Source organism: Culicoides brevitarsis, unplaced genomic scaffold (genome assembly GCF_036172545.1).
Source record: "Culicoides brevitarsis isolate CSIRO-B50_1 unplaced genomic scaffold, AGI_CSIRO_Cbre_v1 contig_114, whole genome shotgun sequence".
NCBI classification, from domain to species: domain Eukaryota; kingdom Metazoa; phylum Arthropoda; class Insecta; order Diptera; family Ceratopogonidae; genus Culicoides; species Culicoides brevitarsis.
This window is the reverse complement of record NW_026973498.1, coordinates 1-11573: the sequence shown is the minus strand read 5'-3', so window position 1 is coordinate 11573 and position 11573 is coordinate 1. Positions and strand designations below refer to the sequence as shown.

Below are 11573 nucleotides of genomic sequence, written 5' to 3'. Positions count from 1 at the left end.
AAATCCTGAAATTATAGCTACGATCCTTGTTATCCCTAAATCATAGCTCTATTCTTTGAAATCCTTCCAAATCATAGCTCCAAAAATAATCCCTTATCCTTAAATCATAGCTCAAGTCCTTCAAATCCTTCCAAATCATAGCTCCAAAATATTTTTAATCCTGAAATCATAGACTCAAATAGACATCCTTATAGGATATTCCTATATTCCTATAGGTTTCGAAAAAAATCCCATTGAAAAAACAAAATCTTATTGGACATGAAGCAAAATTTCAACACATAGAAATTTAAAACTAAAAAAATCCTTTGATATTCCTATATTCCTACAGGGTACATGAAATATTTCGAGAAAAAAAACCAAAGGAAAAAATATCCAAAGAAACTGAAGAATAAAAATTGATAAAAAAAATCCTTTTTTTTATTAAATTTTTTATTCGTACCAAGCAAAAAAAAAATGAATCTAAATTAATATGTTTAAATCTAATCCTTTCATTTGTTCTTATATTTATTACCAACACCATTTCTAATCATTTCTTAAATTTTATATTTATTTTTTTTTTTAATTTTTATTTATTTTTTTAATTTTTTTTATTTTATTCATATAATTTTTATTATAATTTCAATTAACTATAATTAACTATAATTTCTTAAAATTCTTCATCAAATTCCTTATTTTTAAGGTAATCAAGCTCAAAGTCTTCAAAGAGCATTTGCTTAGCAGCTATGCGAGAATGTTCATAAACATATGTATCAACACCATTCTCTCTTATATAATGTTTATCATCATTTCCATACAAAACTGTCTTATTTATACAACTCAAATAAGCTTCATGATTTTTTGTTTGAAAAATTTTCATTTGACCGAAAGAACGATCAGTGATACATTTGTTAAAATCTTCAATCGTTAATTGTTTACTAACAGCATTAACAACACTTTCGTTTCGTATATGAATTTTTGATTTTTGAGGATATGCAGTTTCATTGATATAACATTTCGGACGAAGGCCGATAAATTTTTTTATTGGATATTGTCCTGTTTCACTTTTCATCGCAATCAACACTTCGTTGTCAGAATTTAAAAATTTTCTGATACTTGACATTTTGAGTTTTTTTAAATATTTTAGATTTTTTGTCACTTCTTTCTTTCACAATGAAAAGACAAGTACTGATGAAGTTTTTAATAAAAATTTCATCTTTTATACAAAAAGTAACAAGTAAAAATCAAAGAAAAAAATTAAAACTCGAGAGGATTTTGTTTAGAATAGTAGTGGGAATGAGAATATTGTACATTGTCCTTTTTTACCATACACAGGTGTTTTTTTTACCTGTTACAATCTTACATCAAACAATCAAAAATGAACAAGAACAAGAATGAAAGAATCAAATGCATAAGGGCTGAAATAAAAAATATTTATTTTTTTGTACCTGCTTTTATTTATAAAAAAAAATACAAACTTAACTTATCCTATCTGATTACAATTAACTTTATATTTACTAACGCCGATAACACTTTTAGGATCAAAATTAACAGAAAATATCTCTTCTATAATATTATCGTTTAGAATAAAATTTTTATGAGAAAATAAATTTAAAAAATAATGCATAGCGACACCTTTAGCTTTGAACAATAAAAATGATGCAGAGTACTGGCCACATTTTGAAGAAAAAACGTGTTGAATTTGAATGTTATTGTAAAAACATGATTTTTTACAATGTTTTTTAATAAATTCTATATGAAATGGAATATATGGTTTTCGCCCAAAAGAATCAAAATATTCTACCGTCCCGTCTTTTCCCACAAATATGCTAACCCAATGTTCGCCGCTATATTTAGCTTCTTGTGTATTTACGATAAACAATCCAGGTTTTTTGAATTTTTTAGGTAATCTGTCAGCAGGAAAAACACCTTTGAACCATTTTTTTGTACACTTGTTAGATTTAAGTGCATGCAACAATTCTGTTGTATTCATTTCGAGTGATGATTAATGAATGGAGTGAAAAATATATCAAGTATTGAATTTATTGTGAAATAAAAACATTCTTATTTCTATCAATTTCCATACACGCGTCACTCTCGGAATATACCAAACAAGTAATTGGTGCTGTTAATGGATCGTCAAACTTAAATTCTAAGCGAATGGTTCCTTCTTGTGTCATATTTCCACAACTATCTGTAAAATTGTGGTCTGCTGTGAGGTCAAATGCTAATAAAAAGTATCCATTTTCAAATTTAGAACGAGTAATTTGATGTCCGCGATCCTCTCTCCATAAACCTAATGCTTTAAATAAAGAAACGTAACCTTGTGTGCAAATATTTCCCTCGTCTCCAAAACTAAAAGACAATGGTTTGGTTGGTGTTTGTTCACCATTTACATAAAGACTAAAATTTTGCAATCTAAAATGTGAAAAATTAAATGGATTTTCTGTTCTGGATCCATTATACGCGGCATGCGAAACCATTCCGAAAACTAATGAATTAGGAAGCTTTCCCATTATTACATTGTCTAAACTCACGCTTGAGAGGCCTGAATTGATAGTAAATTGTTTAACAGACGTTCTTGTAAAAGGAATAATCATATTTCTACTGTTCAAAGTATAATGATGCGCTGCCAAAATTTCAGGATTAATAACTTTATGGTCTAATGTTAAATTAGCTTCAAGAATTTTAATAGATCCAGTAGAATTTTCTCCCATCATGTAGAAATTTTCCTTTTCTTTTATCAAAGAAACACGTAAATCAATTCCACTTGGTAAAAATCGATCAATGTTGAATATGTCCGAATGAATTTTTCCCACAAGTTCGACTTTTTTGTACCCTCCATATTGTCCAAAAAGACGTCTCCGATCTTTTATTCCTGCATTATGGTTGTCTGATGTAGAATTCACGTCGTTTTCATCCGGATGATACGCCTGAGCGCTCAATTGGGTCTTCCTGGCGTCAAGACCGTAATTGAGGACTGTTTGAAGGTAGCACTTATAATGATAGTTAGTATCATCTTGACTCACATGCGTTCCATTCAAAGTAACTTGACATTGACGAAAAAGTGAGTGAAGGATGTTGTTTACAACAAGAGAGGTTGGAGGGTTCACAGGAGGGTTTCCTGCCGGTTGTGCATTGTCTTGTATTTGCAATAAAAGGCGAAGATTTAAACTTCCCAAATCTTTGTAGTAATCACCGTTTGATGGAATATGAAACTCTATTGTATTACTGTTGTCTAACGATGTTAACGGGTTATACGATACGTTGATGGTTTTAAGAATATTTGTCTGCAGTGGAGGTCTTTGAAAGAGATCAAGACTTGAATTCATACATTCTGGCTCCATTTTACTTTGTTAATTTTTTTCTTTTATTCCGAAAAAATATCCAATACTCTCACTGCGTTTTTCAGAGATTTTTTATTTTTTGCCTTCACCTTACGGTGTCCAATCGTAGACTGAATTTTTTTGAGTGGGTCTTTTGATTTTATAGATTTTTTTTTTCTCCGACGGCCCAAACATCCACTTCCCATTTGAGTTGCATCCACAAACGATTTAAAAGCATCTTTACCAAAGTCTTTTACATTTTCTTTGAAACTTTGTCTAAATGGTTTGTTTCCAATGTCCGATAATAAGTTGACAGTTTTATTGATTGCCGATTTTCTTAATGCGGGTGCCATGGATGTTAAAATTGGTCTTATGAATCTATAAATGCTGGAAAAAATATTCCCGATTCCGCGCCCACGTTGATTAATTCTTGGTGAGACATAAATGGCTCCCAAATCATTGACTCCAAACCCAGCCTGCCTCTCATAATATTTAATATAAGCTTCACGTGACATGGTTAAATAATAAATGAGCCATATATGGATTGCGTCATCTAATTTATAGTATTTTCTGATAATTAATGAATTCGTTTAAACTTCAGAGTCACCATGGTTGCTCTACTACTGTCTTGGAAATTTATCATTTCTCCATATTCGTCTCTAAAGGAAACAGTAATGTCATTAAAAACTGATCTTTGTAAAGGATAATATTCCACATGCGGAAAATTAATAACTTGTGCCGTGTTTGAAGAATAAAAAACTTTTAGACATTGATGGTACGAACATCCGACAATTCTACTTTTCATTATATCCAGGTAAAGAAATCTGCACTTTAAATTTTTATTTTCAACAATTGTATTTTTCGCCGCACGCTCCGTTTCGTCCTTTACATTATTAATAAAAATTTCTGATACTCCAACGACCCATTCACCATCAAGTGCTATTTCGACCGGAAGTAAGTTTGTAAATGTTCCAAGGGTATTTTCAGGGAAATGTGAGAGAGAACTACTTGAGAGAAGAGTGAGATTAAAAATATTTCCAAACATTGTGAAAGTTCGACATAAACTGAATGAAATTTAAATAAAACATTAATATTTATGTATATTTAAAAAAATTTATTGATATTTATATAGTTTCCCATTTTTTAATAAACTTAAATTTAAGTGAGCCGCCTTTTTGATCCTTTTTTGGACGAAGTGAAGCTTTTCTTGCGCTGTCTGGTGCTATTTGTCTTCGTGTCTTCTTTTTTTCCTTTCCTGTATTAAAGAACATTGAAACTTCATCCCGCTTTCTCTTATTTTTTTTTCCACTGTTGTTGACATTTTTTTTATTTGATTTTGGTGTACCACGTTTTTCAATAACTCCCATTAGTTTGTCAATTTTTTGTTGTTCCTTTTCGTAAATATCATCTTCATATCGATCATCGTTAACTGAACTTTCATCCTCGTTACCGGTGTCCATACGTTCATCCTCTTCGGTTAACAAAGAATCGTTAAAAAGTTGTTTCTTAATTTCAGGTATTTTTTCTTTTTTAATTTCTAAAGGTATTTCACCCTCAGATTCTGTTGTACTGTCATATGCATGGGATTCTTCAGTTTCTTTCTTCGTTTTTATTTTTGGTGGTTCCATTTCATCGGTTTGCATGGATGTTGATTTTTTCGGTTCATCTCGTTTAATATTTTTTTCTCTCATGCGTTTTCTAAAATTTATCGAGTCTTGAACTGTTTTTTCACGAATTTTTAACCAATTTTTTAAAATATCTTCCTTAGTTTCATAAAAGTTTTTATCTTTTTTATAAGAATCGGATGAAATACACTCGCTTTTAAGACTTTCAAAGTCTTTTGGTGAGATGAGAATCATTTTTGTCATCATTTTTTTAAAATTTTATCTACTACAAATTTGCTGAATAACTCTCCAACCAAAGGGCCCAAAACCATAGGTAGAAATCCAGAACCTTTCTGAAGAAGATGTTTGCGTTTCAAGTCTAAACACTTACTGCGGCATGCGAGGAATCTGATGTTCTTTTTATATTTTTTTAGGCGATCCACTAATTTTTTATTTAAATTACAATTCCCCTTTAAAACATTATAACAAATTTCCGTTAATGTTTTGATGAAAGATTTTGGACAATTTTTAATGATATCTTTCCGTTGACATGCTTTAGCTTTATTAAGTGCGTAAAGTAAATATTTGTCTCTGTCCAATCTTTTCGACTTGAGTTTGGTCATCTTTCTCCGTTAAATCGCAGTAAACAATCGCTGAATAATTATCGTTGAAAATGTCAGTACGAAAGCGTAACAAATTGTTGCACTCTTGAGTAAAGTCGAGCAATAAATATGAATGCGGAGACTTCATCACTTCTTTATATACTTGAAGCAAGGCTCTTGAGTCTTGTGGATAAACTTGACGTGCGAGAAAACTCAATTGTGACAGGTCCCGTGGAGATTTGAAGACAACTAAATATTTTGTATTGAGTGATATTGTTCGAAAATGAGTGCCTTTTTGAAAAATGTTTTGAGTAATAAGACACACTGAAATACCCAAGTGGTGACTATATTTCGTAAATAATTTCGAAATATTTTCGCTATTAGCAACATCGTCCATTAAATCGTCTAAAATATATAAAATGTTTTCTTTCGCATCATTTTGAAACGTTTCCGGGACACCTTGATGAAATTCATCGATCCCTAATGCTTCATAGTCTTCTGGAATACTTGTCGCCATTGAATAACACCAAATTATGCGATCGAAATCTACATCAAACATTTTTCTTTTGTTTAAAAGCATGTTTTTGACAAAGGTTGTCTTGCCTGATGAGCTAGGACCTGCGACTATCATGCTCCAGGGAGCTCGGAAATGATAAAAACTCATGTTTCTTGATTGAAAGTTGAAGATAAACTATTTTAGTTTTATAAAAAACAATCATTTTTATGTGATACAAAAAATTTAAATATTTTTTTTTATAAAATACAAGAGAAAAAATTTTTCAACGTTAAAAATGTTATTTTGTATTTAAAATATTTATTATTACTTATTAAAATATTTATTTATTTTTTATTACTTAAAATATTTTTTAATATAGAAAAAAGTTAATCACGAAAAAATTATTTTTTTTTTAATAATTTAAAATACTATTTTTGTCATGTTATGACAAAAAAAAATTTTTTTCCAGTAAATATTTTTAAAATTTTTTATTTTAATATAGAAAAAGTTAATCATGAAAAAAATTAAATTTTTTTTTTCCAGTAGGTAAATATTTTTTATTTTATTTTTTTTAATATCGAAAAAAAGTAAATCATGAAAAAATTAAATTTTTTTCCAGTTAATATTTTTTTTTTTTTTAATATAGAAAAAAAGTTAATCATGAAAAAAATCAAATTTATTATTATTATTTAAAATAATTTTTTTTGTCATGTTATGACAAAAAAAAATTTTTTTTTTCCAGTAAAGTTTTTTTTTGTGAATAACTTTTTATAAATTTAAAAGTAAAAATTTTTGGTTCTTTTTAATATAGAAAAAAAAGTAAATCATGAAAAAAGTTTTTTTCTATATTAAATTAAAATTTAACAAAATTATTTTTTTATTGTAAAAATTAACAAAATAACACGACAAGAAATTTTTTTCATCGATAAAATTTTATTATGAACTTTATTTTTTTTATTTGAAATAATTTTTATATCTTAAGAAAGAAACATAAAATTTGAAAATATTTCGTGAAATACTTTTTTTCTCACAAAAGAGACAAGATTGAATATTATATTTTCATTCCCCAAAAAAATCATAAAAGTGTAACAGGTTTTGTTAGATATTTAGTTAACCTGTAAATTAAAATATTTATTTATTGTTTATTTCCAGTGACAAGTTCTATAAGAAAATTTATTTACAATATATTTATTTTATTAAATGTTAAAAAACAATTTTGTAATTTTTAATTCAAGTAAATTTAATTTTCCTCTTGAAATGTAGACATAGTATAAGAGAAATAAAATAGAATAGAATAACAGGTAGTTCTTTTTTCTATAATCAACAAATCATGCAGGTGTTTGTTCAAATGCAATAAAATTTTTCATGTTTAGACATGTTATTTTAAAAAATATCTTTTCATGTTAGGACATGATTTTGTTTAAAAACGTTACATATGTTGAGTGGATGTCATCCATTTTATATAAATTTTGTATAAAAGGACGATGCGCGTTTCCAAATTTATTTAATATTTTGTCATTAGTCAACAACTCAAGTTGTAGTTTATCGTGAAATTTAAAAAAATTAAAAAACTTGAAAAATAACAATGGAAGCTGTTTTCGAGGAGATCAAAAACATTGGTTTGCATGGAAATCCTTTTGGTTATTTGAAAATAACTGAGCTGACTCAAGGAGAACCCTATCCAGTTGAGAAGTTTTATTCGATCAACACGAAGTATGGTACTCGTCTTGCCTGTCGTCTTGAGGATGGAAGTGCTCTCATTTTACCCAAACGGTATGAAAAGTTTTCGACTGAGGAGAAACTTTCAGAACTGAACATCAGAAAGGTGTCTATTATTTTTCGAGGAGTGAATATTTCTAAGAGAAACATGATTTTAATAGACTTTGATATTGGATACAAATTGAATCAATAAATTTTTTTAAAGATAATTTTTTGTTTTATTTTTTCTTTTTTTGTTTTAAATAATCTGTTATTAGTTGTTGATCAACATCTTTGCGGTCTTCATAGGTATCATGCTCAGGTCCGAATCCAAAATATCGAATTTTAACTTTATTTCCTTTCAATCCAACAACGCGTTCTATGAGATAATGATGAGGAAAATTGGTTTTTGCAAGTTCTTCGGTATAAAATGAGCCTCCAACAATATTCCCGTCATAGTCTTTTAATATGTAACTGCGCGGTGTGGTGTTTAGTACTTTGTGAATGCGAAAAATTTCAACTGACCAACTAAAAGTATGCCCTGAAATCATAAAATAAATTAATATAAAAGTAATTTTTATCGAAAATGATGTATTTTATACCTTTCTCAAACATTTTCTTGATTCGACTTATACGAACAGCATCGTTGACAGCGAACTTAGGTTTTTCTGTTGCAAACTGCATTATCTGATCCTTGTAGACTGTTTGCAAGAGAAGCTTTTCATGTTTTGGTTTAATCTCGTTTGGTGCCATTTTTGTTTTACTATGTTTTGTTTCGTTGTAATCGTTGACAATGTTTTGTAAATCATCTAAATATCTAAATGTTCCAGAAAACGCTTGAAATTTAGCTATCCTACTCTTAAGACTCTGGATGACTCTTTCGACAATGGGGCACTTCAAGGGTCCCATGCTAAAATAATGGTTAATTCCATGCTTTTTCATTAACTTTCTAAATTGAATATTAACGAATTCTTTGCCTAAAAATCAATATAAACAAATGAAAAATTTATCACAATAAAAAATATAAAAAAAAATTACCTAAATCGCTAGAAATTGATCTTAAAGTATGAGGAATTCTGTTTAATATGGTTTCCATTGCATTCGACACTTCATTCATCGACTTTGTCTTCAAAGGTTCAACATAAAGTTTTTTTGTAAAAATATTTATTGCGACGAGTAAATATCTAACTGAACTATTTTCTGGTGCATATAAAACTAAGTCAGCCAAATCGATGGACAGGCAATCATTGATTCCTAAAAAATATTACTTAAATAAAATAAAATAAATATTTAAATATTACTCACCTCTCATTAATATTTTTCTTGTCTTAAAACGCTTTCGAGCAGGTCGATAAATTTCTTGTATTATTCCATTTTTGATATCATCTGTATTCATGATGAAATTTCAATTCAAACTGATGTTTTAAAATTAGAGTAACGCAGTTTTATTGCATTTAATTAACTCGTAAATAAAATTAAGTTCTGAATTATTTGTTGTGTTGTGAGTAAAGGAAATCAAACTTTTCAAACTTAAAATATCGATATCTGAATTATTTTGAATGAAATTCATGAAATAATGTTCAACAAAAGGTGCGAGTGTCAGAAAATTAACCACATTTCTTTTTAATTTGAAAATTTTTAATAAAGTGTGAATGTTTATGATTATTTTTCTTTCATTTTGAATTATTTTTAAGCACACATTTTTTAATTTTTTAAATAAAATTATTTTAAAGTCTTTTCGATCAATAATGATGTTCGATGAATGTATTTTATCTCTATAAATTTCTATCCACTGAAGAATATTGTTTTTGTTATAAAGAATTGAATGAAAATCATCGATAGTTATGTGAATTTTAGTTGTATTTTTAATAAAACTTATTTCATGGTGAAAATTTTTTTTTACATCGAAACCTGTTACAACATTAAAATTGTCTGATATTTTGTAAACAGTTTTAAATATCAACATTTTTATGAAAAAATGTATAAATTTCGATGCACCCAATGAATGCGTCTCAGTTGACAACAAAACTTTAACTAAACATGAATAAAAAAATAGAAGAAATTCCCCAATTAAATATGATTGGGCAAGATGAAGTTGGGATATTCGTCGACACGATGATTGAAAACAAAAGTGAAAAAAAGAAACAAGTTTTTAAACCGTTTTATCGAATATTAAATTTTATACCTCAGTTAATTGAACAAATTTTATTAATTTTTGTAATGTAAGAGATACATTTTTTTTAAACTAAAAAAAAATTTAACGTTTTTTTTCTGTTTTTCTGAGTTGAAATTTTCTCGCAATAAAAATTTACTTTTAAAATCATTTTTGTGTCACAGACATATAAAAGAAGAACTTGCAAACAAAATTTGATCATCTAATTCTACGATGTAAAAATACTTTTAACATTTTTTTTTTTTTTTTTTTTTTTTTTTGAAGAAATCGAAAGTTTATCTTACGCATATTAAGGAAGATTTTTTGTTTAATTTTATTTTTTTTTTACATATCATCCTGACACCAAGCAGAAAAGAATAATTTTTTTCTATTGTTATTTGTCAATATATTGTTTTTCTTATTTTGGACGAACGTTTTTTGAAAAACACCTGTTTTACCGAAAAAATGCACTGAAAAAAAAATACATTTTGTCCACAAAACAATCATTTGTCCTCTTCGGCGCTAAATTAATTTCATCCTATACTTTTTGTATTCAACGTTACGTAATGCAATACACATATGTAATGAAATAGTAGACTCTAACTAAATAGAAATGAATTTTACATTGTGTAAAAATCCCTTCTTCAAGTAAAGTTTTAAGAATTAAAATTCAACAAATATCAAAAAAGTAAAAATTTACCGCAAAGAACTGTATATTATATAACGAAAAAAGTAGAAAATTATAAAATATAAAAATTAACATTATCTTTTCCGACCAACCGGACTCATATTTATTTTGAAGGCTGTTCGTTCGTGGTAAAAAACATGCAACCCGTTTTTTTCGTCAACATATTCCCGCTCGTCAAACATATTCTGCCATCTGATCGCTTGACAAACGTATAGCGGTTCAAAGCGGGGTAAAGGATGTTGAGATTTTCGACAACAAGGAATCGATGGATGTAGATGATGATGAGGGAGTCGTTTATAAAGATGAGAAAAAATTCAAATCGATGAAAAGAAAATAAGAAATAATATAACAAATAAGATTTTAAAATTTCTAATAATAAAAAAAGGTGTGGAAATAAATTAAATTTAAATATTAAGACATGATGTTAGTTATAAAAAAATATAAAATATAAGAAAAATATAAAGAAAAATTATAGAATAAGAAAAATTAATGTTAAGAAACGGTGGTGGTAATAAATATAAGAACAAATGAAAGGATTAGATTTAAACATATTAATTTAGATTCATTTTTTTTTGCTTGGTACGAATAAAAAATTTAATAAAAAAAAAGGATTTTTTTTATCAATTTTTATTCTTCAGTTTCTTTAAACATTTATCCCTTTGGTTTTAGGATTTTTTAATTTTAAATTAATATCCGTTGAAATTTTGCTTCATGTCCAATAAGATTTTGTTTTTTTTCAATGGGATTTTTTTTCGAAACCTATAGGAATATAGGAATATCCTATAAGGATGTCTATTTGAGTCTATGATTTCAGGATTAAAAATATTTTGGAGCTATGATTTGGAAGGATTTGAAGGACTTGAGCTATGATTTAAGGATAAGGGATTATTTTTGGAGCTATGATTTGGAAGGATTTCAAAGAATAGAGCTATGATTTAGGGATAACAAGGATCGTAGCTATAATTTCAGGATTTCGCGAGGATTACGCGAGAATCCTGTGATTTTTAATATAGCTTAAATTCCCAGAATAT

At 27.7% G+C, this 11573-nt stretch overlaps 2 protein-coding genes across 2 annotated transcripts; both read right to left on the bottom strand.

The window, feature by feature from the left end:
- Positions 1 to 2018: 2018 nt before the first annotated feature.
- On the bottom strand, positions 2019 to 3323 carry LOC134836665 (uncharacterized protein F54H12.2-like). The gene has a single exon (XM_063851842.1). It carries the CDS (start codon positions 3321 to 3323, stop codon positions 2019 to 2021), a length of 1305 nt encoding a protein of 434 aa, XP_063707912.1.
- A 4618-nt stretch (positions 3324 to 7941) lies between these two features.
- LOC134836663 (uncharacterized) lies at positions 7942 to 8455 on the bottom strand. The gene is made up of 2 exons (XM_063851841.1): positions 8305 to 8455; positions 7942 to 8243 (listed from the first exon to the last, which is right to left on the bottom strand). The coding sequence occupies exons 1-2, from the start codon at positions 8453 to 8455 to the stop codon at positions 7942 to 7944; spliced, it is 453 nt and encodes a 150-aa protein (XP_063707911.1).
- Positions 8456 to 11573: the final 3118 nt, after the last annotated feature.